At 38.9% G+C, this 24536-nt stretch overlaps 1 protein-coding gene across 1 annotated transcript; it reads left to right on the top strand.

Annotated features, from left to right (window-relative positions):
* The first annotated feature begins 2698 nt into the window (after window positions 1-2698).
* On the top strand, window positions 2699-24386 carry SLC39A6 (solute carrier family 39 member 6). Its single transcript, XM_081951157.1, has 10 exons — window positions 2699-2837; window positions 5735-6336; window positions 10235-10415; window positions 10709-10878; window positions 12943-13155; window positions 13616-13712; window positions 18870-19247; window positions 20864-20944; window positions 22356-22546; window positions 23543-24386. Exons 2-10 carry the CDS (start codon window positions 5743-5745, stop codon window positions 23693-23695), a joined length of 2058 nt encoding a protein of 685 aa, XP_081807283.1. The 5' UTR covers window positions 2699-2837; window positions 5735-5742; the 3' UTR covers window positions 23696-24386.
* Window positions 24387-24536: the final 150 nt, after the last annotated feature.

Here is a 24536-nt window from a genome sequence, read left to right on the forward strand (position 1 = left end):
TAACTGCATTATGGCACTAAAGATTGAATGAGGAATGCTTGGTACTATATAAGAAATTTATATTATATATCTTTTTATAGATACACAACTTAATTCCATAAAGCAAAACAACTAAACCTTTGGCCTTGAATGATTTAATTGCAGCTGAGTCAAACTATTCCCATGTCACTTTGTAAATTTAATAGCAACTAGAAATGCTTTGGGGGCTTTTGTAGATACTGTAATGCTTTTTCTTGATTTTCCCAAAAGGTAGAGGATTAAAAATAAACGCTCAAATCTGTAAAGAATTTCACTTACTCAATAATTCTATTGGAGGAAGAAACATCAATTATTAGTGCTATGCTTATGACCCTACTCTGATAGTTGAAAACGCAAGTGATCTGCAAGCTCTAGTAATGAAAATCAATAATATGGGAAAAAATTCAGATATCATAACGTGTATATAAAGATCAGAGTTGTGCAGAGAACAGTTTTCCTCATGACACTTTATGGAAGTGACAGTTGAACTTTGAAGAATCAGAATAAAAAGAATGTTTATGATTTTTGAAGTTTGGTGTTAGAAAACATTCCTGAAAATACCATCAATAGTGAGGAAAATTAATAGATAACAGAACAAATAAATCCAGTGTCTTCATTCGAGGCAAATAACCAAGTTATCAATATTTTGGATAACAATGCAAAGACCTAGTTCTCTAGAGAAATCTATAATGCTGAAAAAATGGAAGGAAAAAGAAAAGGATTATCAGTAACAGTGTCCCACCAGGATTCCATCCTTTCATTTCATCAGCAGATGGCATAAGTGATCTATTTGTATGCATATGTTCCTTCCTGCATTCCTGTGTCTATGTGAGATGGGGGGGGAGGGGGGTTAGAGATGGGTTGTTGTTTTTTCCTGAAAAACTGCAGCTCGTGTTTATTTATTTATATTGCTGCCTATTCGCACATGGCAACTCAAGGCAGCTTACAGGACTATAAAAACATCATATATAAAAAATAGAACTAATAAAAGAAAACAATCAAATAATAAATTAATAAAATAATACAGTAGCCCCATACACATACCTGGGGACAACACATCACACAAACCATTTAATTGGCTCCATCCCGCTCTGGGTTGCCCAAGCTCACTGGCAGAACCGCATCTTCAGCGTCTACTGGAAAAGTGTTAGAGTGGGGGCTATTCTAATTTCTGGGAGAATGATGTTCCAGAGAGAGGGAGGCACCACGGAGAAGGCCCTTCTGGGTCCCATCAGATGTATCTTCCTAGGGGATGGGATCTGTAACATTCCTTTCCTCCCTGCTCTAATGGGTTGGGTAGATGTGACTGTCAAGAGACAATCCCTCAGATAACTTGGTCCCAAGCTATGAAGGGCTTTAAAGGTGACAATCAGCACTTTGAATTGCACCCGGAAGCAAATCAGCAGCTCCCCCAGGAGAGATGGTACATGTGCACACTGAGGTCTGAACAAAATCATGTCGGCTGCTGCATTTTGCACCAATTGGAGCTTCCGGATATTCTTCGATGTTCAATGTTCCTTATTATTGCCAGTTTTACAGAGATAATTGCCATCAGCTGATCTCCAGGCCTTCTGATATGTATTATTAGCACTGTATACTAGCCAATCGTATTTCTTTAAATTTTACAAAATTCTTTCACCTTGTTTTCCCACAGATGGATAGTAAAGACCTTCCCCAATGATTGTAATTGGGGAAGTATTTTGCTATCTTATGGTCCATGATTGCAATAAAGTACTTCAGTTTTTCACTCCTAAAACACTCCACCCTGGACTTTAAGGCAACTAGTGTTGATCAGTGGCCAGCTCAGCCATAAATAAGACAGTACTCATTGGCACAATGATCAAAGACAGAGGAGCTGATCTAATTTAGTTTAACTGAGATTTCGTTGAGTGAGTGTGAGAATGTGTGCATATCTGACTTAGTTCTGCGCAGCTGAGTATTTAGTACAGCATTGAGGATGACAAGTGTCAAAAACAGTCATTCAGAGGAGGTCATTCCCAAAGAAGCTCAAGAGACACAGAAACAGTGGTTTGGCTCACATTTCAGACCAATCAACAATTGTCAGATTCCCCAACAGTTAGGCTTCTTGGCTGCTTGTGATTTGTCTGATGTTTCAGGTTTAACGTCAAAGTCCAGAAAGATTTATACACTGAATTACTGTTTAATATCAAGATGTTGCCCCAAAAGTGTCAGATCCACGATCATTCTAGGTCACGGCTTAGTGAGGCTTTCCGATAGATCCAATATAAATCACTGATTGCCTCTGACTTGACCTTTTCTGTAAGGTTAGTTCAAACACTAACTAAAACTGTACAGATCTTTCTGCGCTCGATGGAAGAAAAGAAAAGTTTAATTGCTGTTAAACGTTACGCTACCAACTGGATAGAAAAACCCGTATTATACATATCTAAGAGCGACGGCTGGTGCAAAGAAGAGTCTGGCGAACCGCAAAGCTAAACCGACCAATTTGTCTAATAAATTTCCACCAAGAAATCACTTGGCTCCCTACACGTTAAAGCGCCTACTTCACGCATGCGCAAGAGGCCGCAGTTCTCCCCACGTGGGTCGCCTTGTGTACAGTACTCTTTTGTCTTCGCTTTTTTCCCCCTTTCGACGAAGGCCCTCCTTTCCAAGGACGACCCGTGATGGAATTACGAAATGCTTATTGGTTCTTATTCGCCCAGCTGATCAGAAAGCGTGTTCTGATTGGCTGGTTTCAGTGACGTCATCCCACTTTAGTCCGTAGGCCGGCTTGCTGCTCACCTTCTCCGGGCTGTGAGTGAAGGCGGTTTCGGGCGCGGAATGGACCGTAGCAGTTGGTGAGAAAGCGCGGCTTCGTGGTTGTTAGTCTAGGTTGGGGTGGGGTGGGTGGGTGGCGGCGCTAGTTGTCCGGAAGTCGCTCTTTTGATGGTTGGAGGGTCCTAAAGAATCAGCAGCGATCGGTGAACTTCTCTTTTTTCATCAGCCTCTCCCAGTTGAACGGGGGAGAAAGTTGCTTTAGTTGGTTAGTCAAGCTTCCAAAGTGTCCATGTCCCATGGCAGTCTATCTCTGGATGTTATATGCCAGCGAAGGAGGAAAGGAGAGGGCTATTGTTGTCTGTGTGCCTTCCTTGGGGCCATCAGTCTGAATAAACAGGATCTGCTTTGGTTTTAATCAGAGAGGCAATTCTTGCACAATAATGGGCAGGCTGCCTTCTTAATAGCTGAGAAGGAGGAAGGTGTAGGAGAGGAGTTTCGCCAGGTGCAGGATTTTCCGCTCATGGCATGCTGCAACGTGCCAAAATATCCTAGCACTACACTGTTCAGGGCAGACAACTCTGATTGTCATTCCTGGGATCTGCTGGAGCCGCTCTCCCAGCTTAGGAGTCTCAGCTCTGAAGGCTCCAACCACAAACTGGGACCGCTTTGGCCTTTACCAGGGAATCCTCTCCTTACGACTGCCACTGAGCCCAAAATTCCTGTTGCTAAGTGAAACATTCATTAAGTGAGTTTGCCCCATTTTATGACCGTTCTTGCCGGAGTTAAGTGAATCACTGTTAAATTGGTTGAACTGTTGTTAAATGAATCTGGCTTCGCCATTGTCTTTGCTTATCAGAAGATTGCAAAAAGGGATGACATGATCCCGGGACACTGCAACTGTCCTAAATATGAGCCAGTTGTCAAACATGTGAATTTTGATCACATGACCATGGGAATGCTAAAACCGTCACAAGTGAGGAAACCGGTCAAAAGTCACTTTTTTTAGTGCCGGTTTAACTTAAATGGTCACTAAATGAACTGTTGTAAGTCAAGGACTACCTGTATATTTTGTACATTCTCTGTACTTCCTCCTTCAGGCCCTGATACTTTCCCAGCTTCTCATACTCCTTGCTCCTGATGTTGCTGTCACTTGGCACTGCTACATTTATCACCACCACTGTCTTCTGGCCTTTGTCTACTAACACAGTGTCTGGTTGATTGGCCAGTACTTGCCTGTCTGTCCCAAATTCAGTCTTCTCCTGCCATGGAATTTATTGGGAGGGTGGATTACGAGTTCTTTTTAATCCAGTTCTTCTTAATTTAGTGGGTGGATGTCAGAATAAAATGGGAGGAAATGGGGAGGACCATGTAAGTTTGGAAAGAACGGGAGGATATAAATGGTTATAAAGAGAGTAAAGTTTCTTGCAAATCCATGATAAAATATAAATTGAATAATAAACATAAAAACTTAATTTCTAAGATCTATGATCCCTAAATTATTGATATATCAATCAATGTTTCCCCTGAATTTTTGGTGTGGAAAGTGCATCTAGGACATTTGTCAGTGCAAAAATATAAGATGAGAAATCAGGAAGGAAAAAATTATCCCATAAGTGATAAATTACGCAGTCTTTTTAATGAAGGTTCATTGATTGTAGGTGTAGAGAAGATACACAGATAATATTCATGTAGCTGCAAATAGGTCATCTGGTTACTGGCACAGGTTGAATTATACTCTTATCTGAGTTCTACAGCATCACCAAACAGGGAATGCTCACAAAAGTCCCAATATATTTCTAGTAGCAGTCGGTTACTATTTGGTCTCTATTGTTTCAGGTTTCAGGTTTATTTAACTTATAGACCGCCCCCTCTCCCCGCAGGGACTCGGGGCGGTGTACAGACTGTTCATGATCAAAACAACAGAACATAACACGAGACATTGAACAAAAACAACACACACATACTGTCTGTATATAAAACCCCAAAACCAATTTAAATAATTAAAAACAATTTTAAAACCCGTTTAAAACCCCAATATAAAATTTAAAAAGCCATCCAGGGAAGTTAGTAATAGATGTTAAATACAATTACGATTATAATTATAATTAGGCCAGACCAGCTACTCGAAACAGGTGGGTCTTGAGTTTCTTGCGGAAGGAGCGGAGATCAATGGTGGTTCTAATATCGGGGGGGAGGTCGTTCCAGAGGGTTGGGCCCATCACAGAGAAGGCCCTACTCCTAGGCACCTCCCGCCCGCACTGTTTAGCGGAAGGTACCCGGAGGAGACCCTCTCTGTGAGAGCAGATTGGTCGCAGGGATGTATGGGGTAGAATGCGATCCCGCAAATAACTAGGTCCCGAGCCATGGAGCGCTTTGAAGATGACGATCAACACCTTGAAACGTAAATTCAATTCAATTAAAAGATTGACATTCTTATTTTAGAATTATATCCCACTTTATGATTAGTGGTAATTAACTATAAAATGCTTATTCTTGGACTTAAACCAGAGGTGGGTTGCCAATTTCTTTACTATTGGTTTGGGCAAGCTCCTGTACGTGCGCGACAGAAGCAGGTGGGCAGAGCCTCCCACTGCCACTACTACTGGTTCGACCGATCCAGGCCAAACCGGGAGCAACCCACCTCTGACTTAAACACTTGCATTTACTTTTGATTGTCCTGTCTCCTGCTGTGACCCTTCTTCCAATTTATTACAGTTGAATATACATTTATGCTTCATCTTCTCAAGACATTAGATTGATGAGAATGCATCAAAGTGTTTCGGTTTATTTTAAAGTGGTTACTTGGTACTGCTTGAAATAAAAAAAAGCAGAATTTCATATAGTAAAATTTGTGCAATTTACCATTTTAAATTTGCAGAAGCTTCTTTTGAATACTCATTTTATTTTCTATTGTATGAATTGAACAATATACATGGCCAGTTTTTAAAAGTAATTTTATGTCATTTTCTTTTCATAGGACCTACTATGGCAAACAAACTTTTCATAGGTTTTCTTCACTTACTTTCCACATTCTTGTTTTGTGATGCTTCTTACCCTAGCTTGGAACCTGCCACAATTTCACAAACTACAGAGAAACTCACTCCTGAGAAGGCAGCTGGTATTAATATTAGTTTGGCTTTATGTAGACAGAGACATCATCTTCAGGATCTCTTCTCTCGTTATGGGGAGAACAATACATTGAATATTGAAGGATTTAAAAAATTGCTACACAGCATAGGCATTGAGAAAGTGAAGAGAATAGATCATAATCATTACCACCACCATCACAATCATGCTACAAACTCTGACAAAACCTATTGTCCTAATGATGAATCAGGTGATGGAGGCAAAGGTTTTGGGAATAACCCAGCAAAAGATGTGTCTAGAACAGAGAATATGGAGGACCATCAGCAAGAATCCATGGATAACAAGAGTACAACTGTTGCTACAACAACAGCTACTTATACCACAACTACAGAGGGCAACCCTTTGCTACAACACTCAGAAACTGCAGAATTGTCAGCACGCATAGGCTTTGTCAGCCCCGAACCCAGCACTGTTCTAGGAAGCAGCAGTGATGTAAGTTTTTAAATAGAAAACCAATGGAACCACTTGTTTTTGTGAGGAGGTCTGAAACAGGAGGTCGCCTGTATTCTAAAATTAGCAAACAAATTACACAAAATATATTTGGGAAGAGGCTTAAAAAAAACACATTTGATATAAGATTCTATTCTTTTAAAGCCTTAATAATTTAGTTAGCTATTTACTTTGTAGACCTTCTACAATGTGTTATTCCATTTCCAAATAAAATATCATCTAAGAGTTGGTTCAGATGCTTTCATATATGATAATCATGCAAAGAGTTGCATGCTGAAGATTCCCCTTGTTCATCAGTTTTTTAATCTTGCTCTTTGAAAAACAAACAAGGTTCTTGACCGCTGGATTTATTTTCTTTGTAATAAATTTCTGAAGCATTTTAAAATGAATAATCAGTTTGGCAAATTTGGGATTCTGCTGTCATTGACTGAGATCTGATCTAATCCTAACCTAATGAAGTTTTCTACAACCTTGTCATGCTCACATTTAAATTAAACGTATTAATTCTTATATGCCTATAATTTGTGATCTTTCTGAGTGTACTGAAATGTTTAGATATCCACAGGTTCAAAGGTGTGTGTGTGTATGTATGTATAAAATTACTAAATTACATAACTGATTTACAATACAATACAATACAATACAATACAATACAATAGTAGAGTTGGAAGGGACCTTGGAGGTCTTCTAGTCCAACCCCCTGCCTAGGCAGGAAACCCTATACCGTTTCAGACAAATAGCTATCCAACATCTTCTTAAAGACTTCCAGTGTTGGGGCATTCACAACTTCTGGAGGCAAGCTGTTCCACTGATTAATTGTTCTCACTGTCAGGAAATTCCTCCTCAGTTCTAAATTGCTTCTCTCCTTGATTAGTTTCCACCCATTGCTTCTTGTTCTACCCTCAGGTGCTTTGGAGAATAGTTTGACTCCCTCTTCTTTGTGGCAACCTCTGAGATATTGGAATAATGCTATCATGTCTCCCCTAGTCCTTCTTTCTCTTAAGCTAAACATACCCAGTTCCTGCAACCGTTCTTCATATGTTTTAGTCTCCAGTCCCCTAATCATCTTTGTTGCTCTTCTCTGCACTCTTTCTAGAGTCTCCACATCTTTTTTACATCGTGGCGACCAGAACTGAATGCAGTATTCCAAGTGTGGCCTTACCAAGGCATTATAAAGTGGTATTAACACTTCACGTGATCTTGATTCTATCCCTCTGTTGATGCAGCCTAGAACTGTGTTGGCTTTTTTGGCAGCTGCTGCACACTGCTGGCTCATATTTAAATGGTTGTCCACTAGGACTCCAAGATCCCTTTCACAGTTACTACTACTGAGTATGGTATCACCTATACTGTACCTGTGCATTCCGTTTTTGTTGCCTAAATGTAGAACCTTACTCTTTTCACCATTGAATTTCATTTTATTAGATAGTGCCCAATGTTCAAGTTTGTCAAGATCCTTCTGTATCTTAAGCCTATCTTCTGGAGTGTTGGCTATTCCTGCCAGCTTGGTATCATCTGCAAATTTGATGAGTTCCCCATTTATTCCCTCATCCAAATCATTGATGAAGATGTTGAAGAGTACTGGGCCTAAAACAGAGCCTTGGGGTACTCCACTGCATACTTCCCTCCATGTAGATGCAGTTCCATTGAGAACTACACGTTGAGTGCGGTTGGTCAGCCAGTTACCAATCCATCTGGTGGTGATGCTGTCTAACCCACATTCTTCTACTTTATCTAGTAGTAGGTTATGGTCTACCTTATCAAAAGCCTTACTGAAGTCCAAGTAAACTATATCAACGGCATTCCTCTGGTCCACTAATTTTGTCACATTATCAAAGAATGCAATAAGATTAGTCTGGCATGATCTGTTTTTGACAAATCCATGTTGGCTTTTGGCTATTACTTTGTTTGCTTCTAGGTGTTCGCAAATTCGTTGCTTGATTATTTTTTCCAGAATCTTTCCTGGTATTGAGGTTAGGCTGATAGGTCTGTAGTTTCCTGGATCTAATTTTTTCCCTTTTTTGAAGATGGGAACCACATCAGCTCTTTTCCAGTCCTCTGGTAGTTCCCCGGTGTTCCAGGATCTCTGAAAGATATAATTCAGTGGTTCTGAGATCTCGTCTGCTAGTTCCTTCAGAACTCTGGGGTGTAATCCATCCGGTCCTGGTGATTTGAACTCATCTAGGGTAGACAGGTGCTCACTTACCATTTTCTTCCCTATTTCAATTTGTGTTCCTAATTTTGTGGTGCTGCTTTTGATAGGTTGGACTGTTTTATCCCTTTGTGTAAAGACAGATGCAAAACATGAGTTAAATAGTTCTGCTTTCTCCCTGTTGCTTGTCGCCTTCTTGCCACTTTCTCCTAGCAATGGACCAATTGTTTCCTTAACTTTTTTCTTGTTTTTAACATGTTGGAAGAAGCTTTTTTTGTTAATTTTTACTTTTGTGGCAAGCCTTTCTTCATTGTGAGCCTTAGCTTTCCTCACTTCATCTTTACAGGCTCGGGCTATTTGCTGATATTCTGCCTTAGTTATGTCCCCCTCCTTCCACTTTTTATACTTACTTTTTTTGTCTTTCAGTTTGTCAGATAGTTGTTTATGCAGCCATGCTGGTTTCTTTTGGGAGCTGTTGTTTTTCTTCTTCATTGGTATTGTGTTAGACTGGGCTTTTCTAATCTCATTTTTCAAAATTTCCCAAGCTTCTTGAGTTGTTTTCCCCTCGAGGATTCTCATCCATGGAATTTTTCCCAAGCTCTCTCTAAGTTTATTGAAATTAGCTTTCTTAAAGTCCAAGACTCTAGTTTGACTTTGTTCTACTACTTGTGTTTGGATAATGTTGAATTCCAATATTGCATGGTCACTTGCCCCCAGGGTTCCTATGGCTTCAACACCTTCTATCATTTCCTATCATTTATTAACTCATGGAGAAAAGCAGTTTCCATGTGGTATGCTTTGCTTATAATTCATGCGTGAAACTTTAAAATGGAAATCCTGAAAAGTATTCAAGTATAGCTTGAATAAGAACATTCATCATTATCACTACCGTTAAAGAGTATAGATTTTTTTTTGTTACATAGATTACGTAAATAGAAAGAAGATAATTGTATTGAATAGCTTTGCCAGTCCCAACCTGGATTTCTGAAAGTTATTAAACTTCTACATTTTGAAGATTGTATTCTTACATTAGTAATTTTGATGTACCCATCAATGTTGCAAAAACTTATCTACTGCTTGTTTATAAATTTATAAAGTCTGTCTGTAACCTAGGCCTGGATGGGTTCCGGCAGGCACTATTGTCGGTCTGCTCGTATGCGCATTGTGTGATCATGCACAGTGCACGCATGCACAGTGCAATTAAAATTGTTCTGCGCATGTGCAGAACCAAAAAACAAGATGGCAGTGCCTAGAGCACCGCCCGGACAACCGGTTCAGGGGAATGGCAGGCCTGGGTTGCTGCCGTTTCCAGCGACCCTGGCCGCCAAACCACTACCGGTTAGGCTGAACTGGTAGGAATCCACCACTGAACCTAGGGGTGCTTTTTAATTGAAAAGATTTGCCGGTGACAACACCGTTGCCCAGGGGATGCCCAGTTACCAAAAATAATGCAATCTTCAGGGATTTCATTTTAATATTTATAAAAATTGACAGATTTTTTTAAAAAAATGCATTCACTTATTGTTTTCCTATAGCACAAGCCATGTTTTCGATGATATTGTGGCTCTATGATGCTATAACGTAATCCAATGTAATAGCTTTGATGCATTTTAAACTTTTTAAATAAATCACTTTTTTCTTATCATGAAGTTTGTCAGTTGAAGAAAAGCTGCTGTTTTGAAATTATGTCTCTTAATGTGTGTATTTTTCTAAAACTTTTTTCCATAGTGCTTTAATACATCAGAAATGATGCTTTTCCATGGAATAAGTACTCAAGCGTCTTTGACAGCCATAGAATTTAGCTATCTTTGTCCAGCTATAATTAATCAGATTGATGGTAGAAACTGTATAATTCATGCAGCAAGTGAAAAAGCTGAAATAGCTCCAAAAACATATTCACTGCAAGTTGGTAAGTTTGATGGCAGATTTTCCATTTAATATTTCTACTTTTTCTTGTTTTTGATGATGTAATACATTCTTATTCCAGGAGTGGCTTTATTTTGGCTGAATTATCTGAATCAAAACATATATTTTTTTATCTCAAGGAATAGGTCTTTTTATAAACGGCAACAAACTAATATAAAAATCCTACTGATTTTTCAGGTTAGAAAATTATTTTAGCTAGTCGCCAAAATGAAAGAAAGCTATTTAATAAAGAATGTATGTTTGAATCATTTGATAAAAAAGCTTTTTTCTTTTCAGCTTGGATTGGTGGCTTTATATCCATTTCCATTATCAGTTTTCTTTCATTACTGGGTGTTATACTGGTGCCACTTATGAATCGTGTGTTTTTCAAGTTCCTCTTAAGTTTCCTGGTGGCATTAGCAGTTGGAACTCTAAGCGGAGATGCTCTTTTACATCTCCTTCCACATGTAAGTACATTGTTTTTTTCTATTAATAGTGTATATTGAAGCACAGCAGTGCTCTTTGGTCAGTGGAAGCCTGTAAATAGAAAAAGGAATCATAATGAAACAAAAGCATCTAATCTGATGACCTTGTGTTGCCCATCATCTTTTAAATCTCCTGTGCAGATGCATTTTTCTTAACTAGGTTAGAGCTAAAGTAAATGTGCTACTAAGGATGTGAATATAGTGTACCCACACAGTTTTATGCCAGCTGTTAGGAAAGGGATGAAGCAACTGCAGGACTGGGGGGAAGGGAGAGTTAGTCACCTCAAGTCCTACTGAAAAACCACTATTCTCTCCTAGTGGAAATATTGCTTGGGCATCATCCTTATTATTTGTATTTTAAAAGTCACTTTATTTCATCAGCCCTTTGGTGGATTTGACTATGGTGTGAAGTAAGAAAAACACATACTTGCTTCAATTTAATTTCTTCTCTTGTGCCATTAAAATTGAGAAGGTCCCATTATGCCTGGTTTCCTCAATTCTGTTTTGTGTCTCTGTTTCTGCTCACTATTTATTCAACCTATAAGCATTTATAGTAATGTAAAACCTGTCAGGTAGAATTCTTTGCAAACTGTAGTGTTGTGCATTTCTCAGGAAAAGTTTGCTTTGTGAAACTTTGTGTATGTATGCAAAGGAGACATTTCTCCTCCCCTTTTTCTTTTTTTCTTGTAGCTCTCATAGCTTATAGTGGGAGAAAAAAATCATCCCCTCCTGTTTTGGTTGAAAAGAAAAATTATTTTGGGAGAAGAGCATTATGGGATGTTTATAGCATCGGAGTTTGCACATGTGACAAGGCCATTCAGTAGCAATTTGATTTAGTAACAGAGTTTATATGGCTAAATATTTGTGGCACAGAAATCGAGACGTTTAATAGATAGTTGAATATGAACATTTATAAAATCCAAACTTTTGAGATTTTTTCATATTTTTGCCTTTATGTTTCGTATCCAGGGTCATTGGCCCGTAATTCACATATTTTTCTATATAAATATTCCTTGTATTAGCTTGTATCAACTAATTCAAACTGTGCTTGGTTACATACTATAGTCATTGGTTCACAAACAATAATATTGGAAAGAATTTACAATTAATGTTGCCAATTATGGTTTGTGGTCAGGTTAGATTTGCCAAATAGTACAAGAGCTACTCTGCGTCATTCAGTTTGAGGCGATTGAAAGGTTTAGTATCATAGCTGACTACTGTATTCAAAGCAAATAAATCTTCTAGGGATCAGATGAACCTGTGTGACATTTTGGCTAAAAATAAGTAAACATTTGGTATAATTTGGAAAAATTTCATAGCTGGCATAAAGAGGCTATTGAGTTTATAAATATAACTATTGTGCTAAATGTGTAGTTGGACAGTCATCTGAATATAATTTGAGTCTTATTCCTGGAATAGCATGAGATGTTATAATCAACGTTTCACTAATTTTTATGTTACAGGTGAGGTATTACTCTTTTTTAAAATGACACAAACAATATCCTGTAGGTCAAATTAATGCAACAGTTCCTCCCACCTCCACCACACACATCCATTTTTCTTGGAGTTTCTGCAAGAAGTACAAGGACTTTTGACACTATAATCTCATCTTATTTCCATATTCTTATGTATTGTCTGAAATTATTGAGTTTATTGTTTTAGAGTCGTCCCAGTCCATAGTCTGTGAGTTTTAGTTATGGGTGGTTACTGATTGCAATAAAGTGCAGTTTCACCTTTTCTACCTTGTTGTCTATATGCCAGTGTCCCCCAATCTTTTGGGCGCTAAGGACCGGTTTCGTGAAGAGAGCTTTTTCTGCAAACGAGAGGGGCGTGGCTTCGCATGCTACTTACATCCTGCAGATGGAGCTTTGCTTGTTTGTGTGGCCCAGTTTGGCATGCCGTGGGCCGGTGCTGGTCCATGGACTGGGGATTGGGGATCCCTGCTTTGGGCTGACAAACATCACTATTTCTCTAGTTATCCTATCTCATCTTCTTCTATATGGAATGTTGTCTAAATTATTTTTCTTTTTAAATTTCCACATTCAGTCTCATGGAAAGCACCATCATCATCATGAAAAACCTTTGATGGCACACAGTAATGATCTTCCTTTAAAGCATCTAGTTTTCCAAAGTTCAGAAGAGAACGCTTATTTGGATTCTACATGGAAAGGACTTACGGCCCTTGGAGGATTATATTTTATGTTTCTTGTTGAGCACTTGATCACATTAATTAAACAATTTAAGGATAAGAAAAAAAAGGTAAGAAACTACTGGTTTTCATCAGTTTTGTTTTGCTTAAATTTCCCTTTATGAGACTATTTGAAAGTAATGCTTATAACCAATTTATAGAATTATGTTTTCACTGGATATTACCTTTCTGTAATAGTGTCAGTTACTTAGAATTCACCATCATAGAGGAAGTTTTTCAAAGGGAAAAAACCTGATATATCCTTAAGTGTATTTGAGATTGATTTTTCCTCGCTGATGTAAGGTTTTGAAACTGAATGAAATATTAAAATAGCAAAAATCTGTGGGGGGTTTTCTAACAAGTATAGAAATTTCACATGCATTTCAAGTTTTTTCTATTCCACTGTCCATATTTTCTATTCCACTGTCTATATTTTTCTATATTCTATTTCTGTATTCTGCTGATATATGTGTCATTTGGGACGTATAGCCAAAATGTTAACAATTTCACTGTATTTTTTTTCGGAGTTAGAAAAAAAATGATGACGATGAATCAGAAATCAAGAAACAGCTGTCTAAATATGACTCTCAACTTTCAGCAAATGATGACAAAATAGATGCAGATGATAGTAAGTTTCAATAAACTTTGTATAAATATCTTCTAAAATCTTTGTGAAATGTATTTATGGCAATATAAGAGAATTTGAGATCTATATTAGCTTGGAAGCTTTCAATTTTTAAGTAGAATAAAATTAATATAAATCCCGGTATACAAAACATGTTTTTTTTTCTGTTTTGTATGTGTTTATCTGCAGTTTGAAAAAGGCTACAATTTTCCTGTAGGTACTAAGAGCACTAGAGAGTTTAAGCAAAGCAAGAATGAACAAAAATAAAATACATGATATTATTTCCAATCTTAAATGCATTATAGATTTCACTTTCTAATACAGTATTGGATATAAAAAGGATAAATGTTTTTTCTGTTCTAAAAGACCTCCCTGTTGTCTCCTCATCTCTGACAAATATATTAAAAAGTGAATGAGAATTGTCCGCTCCCTTTAATAAAAACCATTTCATTACATAGATTAATGAATGAGATACATTCTGTTAAGAAACATTTTGCTGTTGTCATAAAACAGTGTTGACTTAGCATTTATCCACAGTCTCATTTTTTCAGCTCCTTCCGTGTTCCAAATATTAACATAGGGAAGATAAACTTGAAGTAGGGTGGCCAATATGCATCTGAGTACTTGACAATCTAGTCAAGTTCCCTTTTATGTCCCAGGTTTTGAAAAATGGCTGCTACAGTTATAAAGAAAAAACTTCCAGAAAGTCCAATAATTGTAATAGAATGTATAAGTGGTGTAGAAATTGTTTGGAATATTCCTAACTAATTTCATAATTTTTCATCCTCAATCATCATTATTATAATGATTTAAATGTTGTTAGCAGTCTCCTCCATTTCTCCACTAGAGGCTACTAGAGCTATTTTGGCAAACATGATCTTAGTTTCTCTTTATTGCAACCTCTTCTTCATTCCTGCTTTTTTCCTCCATAAGAGCTTCTCTTCATTGTCATTTATTTGTGTATCCCCCCCCTCCTTTTCGGGCCTTGGAGTCAGTGCCCGGACAATGCCTTGCCATTCTTTTGGCAGCATTTTTTAGAAATGGTGTATCATTACCTGCTTCTAACGCAGAAAGACCAATTGGCCTGAGGTCTATCCCGGGCGGTTGGTGGAGAATGGAGAGTGTTTTTATGCTGTCGCCGTGGGTGTGGGCGGCGGCGGAGCTCCCTGCCTGGGGTTTCTGCTGCCGTTGCTGCTGCTGCCCATGCCATGGTATTATCCCGGTAGCTCCTCCCTGCTTATGGACGTGATAGACTGGATTAGCGGAGGAGTGGCTGAGGCGGCTGGCATGAGTATTGGTGCCAGCGGAAGATGGCTTTGGTAGTTGGCGTGGGCGCAGTTGGAGCGGGGGGGCTCCTGTGTTGTGGCCCCAACCGGTATCACCGCCATTGCCTGGGCCACCGTACTGTGCCATTTGGCCCCTCCCCTTGTGACACTATGGACTGGGTTAACAGAGTGCGGCCCCAGCGGCGGATATGAATGTGGCTGGTATGGACAGAGCTCAGCTGTTGGAGCAGCCACTGCTGCTGCGCTGTCCTCACCGCCACCATCATTGGCTGCTTTACCAACCCGGAATTTATCATCTGCGATTTTGATATCTGACCGTTACCCTTACTCTTCAACATCGACCATGGTTATGATGGACATACGCCTCCCACTACCCCTTTGAACACTGTCGGCTGCCCCCCTCCCTGTGGATATGTCATCTCCCCGTTCCATCTCCCTGTGATGTTGTTTTGGTTGATGCCACACTCTCCTCTATTTTATACCGCGACAGAACTTTACTCCCTTCGGGAACTCCCCCTTTCCTGGGGATGACCTTCTTGCTTATCAAGACGCTTCCTTAATGATGGATCTTGGGATCCCGAGAGGTGACATGCGAAGAAGAGGCTTCTTAGGGGATTTTTACAGGGTTTTTAAAATCAAATTTTAAGGGGTGGGGGGGTTGATTTGGATGGCTCAGACAGACTTGGGAGGGAGTCTGCCAGGACACAGGCCAGAGCTAACTAATAGGCGCGGGTCGGGAGTGCTGGAAAGGGTTGGGATTCCGGGAGAGACATTAAACCATTCCATTGGGGGGTTTGCCATCTCTACTGTATGTTGGAGGGGCAGATATGGTGGGGGCCTAGGGCCAAATTATGTCCGGGGGATGCGGGTTTTCTGTTTAAGAGCAATCACGCACTCCAACCCTCATTGCCATACAGGACATGGGTCTCCGGCTGGTATCGCTTAATGCCAGGTCTCCCCTCATTTACGACCTCATACAAGAGGGGAGAACAGACCTGGCATGCATTACGAAGAACTGGTTGGGCCATGAATTATGCCCACCAGGCTTCCGGGCATTTCACCGGCCGAGAGCCCAGGCCAGGGGTGGGGGGTGGCGGTGGTTATTAGGGAAAGTCTTGGACCTCAGGAGGTCACTGTGCCTCAGATAGGCAGGTGTGAGTCCCTTTTTGTGAAGTGGGGCCTTGGAGTCCACGTGGCCCTTTTTGTTACGTACCTGTCTCCCTGCTACGTTTCATCTGCTCTGCCGGAGCTACTGGATGTGTAGCCGGATTAACGGTTGATTTCCCCAGGTTTATGGTCAGATGCTACAAAGCGAAGGTTGGAGACCGGACGATAGTTGGCTAAAGAGGCTGGGTCCAGGGAAGGCATCTTAAGGAGGGGCCTCATCACCGCCTCCTTCAAGGCAGTGGGAAAGAACCCCTCTCTCAATGAAGCGTTGGTAATCACCTGGAGCCAGCCTCGTGTCACTTCCCAGGAAGCCGAAACTAACCAAGAGGTTCCAGCACACAAGTGGCAGTGTCCAGCACACAAGTGGCAGCACTGAGTCCCCCCATAATCCTGTCCATGCCTTCAGGAGTCACAAGGTCAAATTCATCCCAGATAGTTTCCACAAGATTCATCCCCGTCGACTCGCCCGAATCTACCCAGTCAGAGTTCAAGCCTGTCCGAATCTGAGCGATTTTATCCTGCAGATATTGAACAAATTCCTTAGCCCCACCCTACAAGAGATCTTCCCCAGTTCCTTGATTAAGTAAGGAACGGGTCACCCTAAACAGGACGGCTGGGCAGTTATCTATGGACACGATAAGAGCGGAAAAATGTTGCCGTTTTGCCACTTTTATCGCCACTAAGTAGGATTTAATATGAATTCTAACTAGTGTTCAGTCGGATTCGGACCGGATGGCCCTCCAATCACTCTCTAGGCGTCTTTTCCGGCATTTCATCTCCCAGAGCTCCTTGGTAAACCAGGGAGCTACCCGGATCGGCACTGGGTCAGAGGCCGCAAAGGCACAAGCCGGTCCAAGGCCCAGTGGCCACCCTATCCCAAGCTTCCACTAGGGCTTCGGTCGAACTGTGAGCAAGGGATTCAGGAAAAGTCCCAAGCTCCATCAGGAACCTTTCAGGATCCATCATGCGCCTGGGGCAGAACCATCTAATCAGTTCTGCCTCCCTGCAACGAGGGGTGGCAGTATGGAAGTCAAGCCTAAGGAGGAAATGATCCGACCATGACAAGGGTTGGATAGAAATATCCCCCAAATATCATTGTAAATGTCTACTGGTTTTTTTTTGGATATTCTATTTAATCTTTCTTTTAATTTTTGTAATATGTGTTTTTATGTTGTATGCCCCCTGAGTCCTTTGGGAGAAGGGCGGCATATAAGTCCAATAAACCTGAAACCTGAACCTACCCAGCTGGCTTTGTGTCTGAGGCAGGACTAAAATTTGTGATCTCCCAGTTTCTAAACTTGTGCCTTAACCACTATACCAAGTGGCTCTTACTATACACCATCTCTTTTTTTCCTCACCCAGAGATTTTGCAGAGAGATGATTGATGTTTACTGTCCTTGTGTCTCTAGATTCTGCTAGTTATTATTATAAATACTATAAATTGTTAGCCAAATAAAATATATATATAGTGAGGCATCTCTGTGCTATGTTGATCCATCAGAAGTTGATTTGGCCTTTAGGAGTAAGTTTTGAAAATGACTGTTCAGTTTGTACTGCTAAGTAATTTTTATATGCTGCAAGATAAGGATGTAGAACCATTTGTGCTGGTGGACACATCAGGAATTTTGAAACTATGCAACGGGAGTTGTTACTAAATAGTTCCCATTGTAATGGACAAAAATCATGATTTTTTTTAAAGGTTGCCATGGTGGCCCTGACAAAATCAAGTCATGAGAATGTTCCAGGATACTCCTTATTATCTTCACTTTTTTTTAATCCCAGGCATGTGGACACACCTGCAAATGAAACACATAGGTTATAATCATTTTTATGTTTTCATTAATGTCACTTTTTTGAAAAAAGGAGGTGAGACAGGAAACCCACTGGTTTGTATTTATATTGATTATTATGGGTATATGTTGGAACCTGAAGTTTAGATGTATTTTTTTTTTGTTCTTAAAATTTTTATTGGTTTTAAAAAATTTTACAAAGGAAAAAGGGTAAAAGGTTATGGAACATTTTGACAGCTACATCGTGCGGGGGGGGGAGAAGCCCCCCTGGGTCTCGCAACTTTTACAAAAAGGAAAAATAGAAAACTATGAACATTTACATAGATATTAACAGTTTTAAGTTTAACACCAAATCATCAGTATGTTTCAATCATTTTACTTTTGTCACTTCCTTAAAAATACATTGTAACAACATTTGGAATAGTGTTACAATTCACTTTTGTGATCTGAGTCGTCTTGTTGTCTCTTCTCCCCCCCTCCCCACCCCGTCCACTGGCAGGGCTTCAGCCCCTCCCTGCTTTGTATCTTGTAGAGGAACCCCAACATCACCTAATAGAGCAGTATGTTTTTTCATGAAAGCCTCTGCTTCTGCAACTGTATTAATTCTAATTCTACTGCCCTCCCAAAAAATCAACATGCCTTCTGGTATAGATGTATTTATTCATAGGGCAGTTTTTAAACATGATTCTAAACATGTGGCATAATGTATGGTTAAAGTGTGTCTGCCTTTTATAGGTTTGTCCTAAAACATAAAGTAGATCAAAACATTCTTTCTTGCATGGTATACTTCACATGGTAAAAACATGTGAAAATAAAACAGTTAAAGTCTTTTAGCTATATAGCAATTGTTCTAATTATTTCTTTTTTTATCAATTGGATAATTATTTGAGTTGTTTTCTTTTTTTCCCCCCTCCAAGGGCCTGAAAATTATTTGGGGGTACTTTCTCAAGAGCCACCAAATTTCCTATCTCAGAAACCTATGGTACAAGAAGAAGAAGAGGTCATGATCGCCCCCATCCACAAAGAGACAGCTGATCATGAATATGAATCCAGAGGATGCAGAAACAAATGCCATTCACACTTGCATGACACTCTAGGGCAATCAGATCATCTCAGTCATCATCACCATGACTACCATCATATTTTGCATCACCATCACCATCAAAATCATCACCCACATAGCCATAGCCAGCGGTATTCACGTGAGGAATTGAAAGATGCTGGTATAGCTACCTTAGCTTGGATGGTAATAATGGGAGATGGCTTGCATAACTTCAGTGACGGTCTCGCAATTGGTGAGTGCTTATATATTGGCTTTCCTGTCGCTGCTAGTTCATACATGTAAATGGGAGAGCAACATTGCAGCAACATTTTTTGTAAATGCACAAGAGGAATAATAAAAAAAGATTTTTGTTAAAATTAAGCCTGTCACGATTCTGAGTATTTTCCCAGCCAATTTATAAATATCTCAGAAATTCCAAATTCATTAAAATGCATGTTTCATTTGTTAAACATAGCTAGCGCTTAGGTAGACGTGAATCTTATTTGTCTGCCTTCCTGTCTATAGGCTCTGTTAATAATTGGTTACTTTTTCCTGTTATAACCAAGAATCAAGATGCCTTAGTTTTAAAGTACATAAAAATTGCCTGTAGTCCTCTCTTAACAACCACTTATTCTCCAGTGAGCTGAGCAGAGAATCCAAAGAATGGTTTAACTCTGCCCTTCTACCCAGAGACTGGGTCCTTTTAAAGTTTGTAGCCACGCCTCTCTCCAGTTTTTGATGAAGGCTTAGCCCAAGAGATATGTTTTTGAGGAAGCTCTTCAGAGCAAAATGCCAGAGTTAAATTCTTAGGATTCTCAACGGTTTATGAGGCTTTGGAACAGCGTGGGTTTCAGAGAGCAGCATGATTTTCAGGAGAGCACTGCAGCCACTCAGGCTATCAGCTGTTCGGCGAGAGAGGGAAACAGTTCCCGTCAGCTGTTTGTCGGTGAATGGCATGGAAGGCTGCCGCAACGCTCAGCTCTTAGGAGGAAAGAAAGTTCCTACGACTTAGCTGGCTACCCCAGTTTAACGGCACAGCCACTGCAATGATATGGCTGGCTACCCGTTGGATTGGCACAGCCGCGATGATTGCACTCTGAGACTGGCATAGCCGAGAGACCAAAGACTATTAAAACTTACAATGGTGTTGAATGAATGGTAATTATGACCAGTCTTCATACTTACATCAGTCATAGCATCTCTGTGCTCACATGATTGCCATTTGTGACCTTTCATGGATTTCTACAAGCCAAGTCGGTGGCAAAGCCAGCAGTGAGCCACAAATGGCAGCCATGTGACATACTCAATTAAGCTGCTGTTATTCACTTAATGACAGAAACTGAAGATGCTAGAATGACTGTTGGTAAATAGTATGGTTATGCGAAGCTTAGCAACAGAAATTCTGGTCCCAATTACTATTGTTAAGTGAAGACTATCTGTAGTCATGTTGCTATTGTCTTAGCTCTTTATCCGATTGCATCTTATGAAAAGCTATAGTTCTGTGATTTTTATGTAACTGTAAATTGCTCTTCATTTAAATTGAAATTCTAAACAAGTACACAGATAGGAAATTGATTCTCTTCACTAGAACTGAAATAGGAATAAGAATGGGCTAGCTGAAAGTATATAGCTTTTGTTCAGAAAATGAGTGTATTTTTAAACTTTTTTTATAGGGAGCGTATTTTTTACAACTAGTCATTTATTTCTTGTTCTCCCTTGTATTATTTAATCCCTGGTTCTTGCTATACAGCACCTATACAATATACAATGCTGATTCGAAAACATATTTCTTAATTTAAATTTGTTTTGGGGTTTGCCTGCATTTTTTAGTGTGATTCCTTTTTAACAATGTTCATTTATTTTTCCTAGGGGCTGCTTTCACTGAAGGCTTATCCAGTGGCTTAAGTACATCTGTTGCAGTCTTTTGTCATGAGTTGCCACATGAATTGGGTAAGATATACGTATTAGAGACACATTAGACATACGTAAACTATAATTTCCATGCTTTAACTGGTATATCGCCTGCAGAGTGACAGTAATACTAATAAAGCCCAAATTCCGATTTCTGACTCCTTAGTATTAATTTTGTTTTTTGTTTAAATGCTGAACAGTAATCTGCCATTTTGTTAAGGTTTATCACAATGTAATTGCCTTCTCAGATCAGAGAAAACAATTGTTTCTCACAGCAACCTGTCAAGCATATACAGTGGAGTCACAAAATTTATCAGAACTACAACCTTCTCTGCTTTTGTTCCTTTGCAACTGTTATCCTTCTGTTTCTAAATATATCATAAAACCCTTGTATAAGTAAGCTTGGTAAGCTTGTTCTTCATAGATTTTTCTGTGTTTCTTTTCTGTACACCTTCTAAGGTTTAAGCTAGGTTTATGTTCATCATTACATTTTGTTTAATTACATGCTATGGGTTTCTGGTATTGTGAGAGATTGAGAAATACATTTCTGTATTTGCTTTCTTCATCCCTTCCTCCACATTTTCCACATTCTAAATTTCCCCCTTTTTCTAAACTAATTCTGACACTTGTTACTTTGCTGATGGGAGAGTTGTTTTAATTCTCTGATTATTCTGGGTGGCTTTTCTGTACCTTGGTATCACTTTTTTTGGAAGTTGTAGAGCATATAAAACTATGCACGGTATTCTAAATATATTCCAAATTCCTACATTTCTATAAAACCATCACAATACTGGAAATCAGGTTTCTTCCCATTTACTAATGATCTCTGTTCAGAAATGAACTTTTTGTTTTTTGGATACTGAATTGTTGATTTATTAAGCTGTCAACTTCCAACTCAAGATCCCTTGAGATAGGTAGTCCTCAATCTACGACCACTTTTTTGATTTTTGACTGCAGTGACTTACAATTGAAATTCTGGGCTTGACTGTGGTTTTGAGGCCTACCTGTAATGGCAAATTATTTCAAAATGTTTTTATTCCACATTAATATAAATTGTAGAAGTATGTGTTAAAATAATGGAAAAACTCAGATTTGTGAAGTCTGTGATATGTGTTATGAGTTGCTCCTGTCTTGTTTTTGATGTTGTATTACAGCCGAGGGGAACAATCATGAAAAGATACTGTTTTTTATCATCCTATCTGTATACAATCCTAGTTTGTATATATTTGAGTATCGACAAGCACATAAAAATGATAAAATGTGACAAAAGCAATTATGCTTACACCTGTCTCCATACTTCTAAAGTTTTGAAGGACCTGATTATATGAAAGCAAATGATTTTTTTAAAAGAAAAAAACTCATAATGTTTTAACACAGCTGTCGTGGTGTGAAATGCTTACATTTTAATATAAATGATTGATATAAACACATTTGTATCTCTCTTTTGAAGGAGACTTTGCTGTACTTCTTAAAGCTGGTATGACTGTCAAACAAGCTGTTCTTTATAACGCTCTCTCAGCTATGCTGGCATACCTTGGAATGGCTACTGGGATACTTATTGGCCATTATGCTGACAATGTTTCCATGTGGATTTTTGCCCTTACTGCTGGGCTGTTCATGTATGTTGCTCTTGTTGATATGGTAAGTATATGCTTATTAATAGATATTAATAGCATTCCAATACTTTGAAATGCCAATGAGATATTCTTATAGGAATACTAGCCTGGCATTGACTTCAGAATATGCTTATTCTCTAGCCAATAGAAGTAGTGATTAGAGGAATGGGAGTAGAGTGGGGAAATAATATTAGCTTACTAAAAATTTTACCCAAATAACATGGCCATTCTGGCAATTATAGCCAAATGTATTCATTCATCCAATTGCTATGATTTTCTGAGGACTATCCTGGATTCATTTTAAGAATGAAACATTGACATATACATTCCTAGGTAGGATTCATTCTAACTAACGCATTGGGGTTGGGGGATTGGTGGGAAATAGTATACTAAGAAGAATTTCAAGATTTGTTGAAGCACAATACTTTCAACTCATATTTGATCACAGGCAATCAGCCACAATAGTTGTTAATGTAACATAATGATCAGTGGATCCAGGAAGCATGGAAAATTAAGTCATTTACTGAAAAACAGTAATAGAAATATAAAGAAAATGAATTTGGTTCCTTAATTTCCTAGATATGAGTGGCATGGTGGCTTAGAGGTAGAGCTCTCACCTCACAATCGGGAGGCTGTGAGTTCGATCCTAGGTAGAAGCAGATATTTCTCTCCAGAATTACAATGAGCAATTGTCTGCTGTGAACTCTGCATGGGCATCAGAAAGAGCATCTGTCCAGTAAATGCTAGAGTTCCATTCAGTCATCCTGACTCCACCCTGATGCAAGGGATTACAAGGACATAAAAAAAAATCTAGGTATTCTAGATCTAGATATTCTTAGCTGTCTGGAAATAAGAATAGGAGCATATTTTACAGATGGGAATATACTGCAATGTTTTCTAGCAGATTTTATATGTATAATAACAGGGCTGATCAATATTACCAACATTAACCACTGCATATGTAGAAACATTATTTATGATATGCATGACTTAAAATTATTGTATGTTTCTTTAAACATAGGTACCCGAAATGCTTCACAATGATGCTAGTGATCATGGATGTAGCCGCTGGGGATATTTCCTGTTACAAAACGCAGGAATTCTATTAGGTTTTGGTATCATGTTACTTATCTCGGTGTTTGAACATAAAATTGTGTTCAGCATAAATTTATAGAATTGTATTCATATCAGAGCTGCACTTCAGGAGGTAGAATAATTTTTGCCAGTTTCTTGTTCCTCCTAATCCTTCAGGGAGGATGAGAGATGTAATGGTGTGGGATGATGGAAGAAAATTGTGAAATCACACCCCCCGCCTTCTTTATCCAGGGGTGAACTACTGAAGGATTACAGTTGCTTCCATGAACTGAAATTTCTTTGTTTATTGAAGTGGTACACTGCTTCAGCTGCATGTTCTGTTTACTTTTCATACTATTGATATTGTCTCTATAGTTTAATTGTAGACACTTTCCCTCCCATTAATTAGTCATAGAGATTTTAATAATATAATCTTTCATAAATTGCAGGGGGTTGCCAGTGGCAAAGAGAGAAAATTGGCTTATTAAATATTACCTTTTTCCAAACATAGTGAAAAAATGAAACTAGTTTGTAACTTGAACTTTCTTCTAAAAAATAATAATATTGCAAATCTGATTAGAGCATGCATTGCTAGAGTTTGTCTTGTAATATGTTAAAGTGGTACAAACACGTCAACTATTGTTGTTTTAAAGATATAGAAAAATCTAAAATTATCACCTTTTTTTCTTGGTAGAGATGGTGGAGAACAGTTATGTTACTGCAAACATGTATTCCAATAAAGAGATCTAATGTTTTATTTGCAATTAAAATTACATGATCCTTGGTCTGAATGAATGTCCAAAGTATATTTTTATGTATTTATCAAGATGCCCCCAATTGCCTGTAGCAATACCTACCTATACTGTGAAGGGGTTGATGGGTAAGCGGAGGTTTTAGAGGGACACAAACACTTCCTAAATCCCAACTGTATTGTGTGCGGA

Source organism: Natrix helvetica (genome assembly GCF_964273705.1).
Source record: "Natrix helvetica genome assembly, chromosome: 4".
NCBI classification, from domain to species: Eukaryota; Metazoa; Chordata; class Lepidosauria; order Squamata; family Natricidae; genus Natrix; species Natrix helvetica.

Coding starts and splice junctions, on each gene's coding strand:
- SLC39A6 (XM_081951157.1), top strand. CDS start 5,743: ATGGCAAACAAACTTTTCATAGGTTTTCTTCACTTACTTTCCACATTC. Junction 6,337..10,234: donor TTCTAGGAAGCAGCAGTGAT/GTAAGTTTTTAA, acceptor TTTTTTCCATAG/TGCTTTAATACATCAGAAAT. Junction 22,547..23,542: donor ATGTTGCTCTTGTTGATATG/GTAAGTATATGC, acceptor CTTTAAACATAG/GTACCCGAAATGCTTCACAA.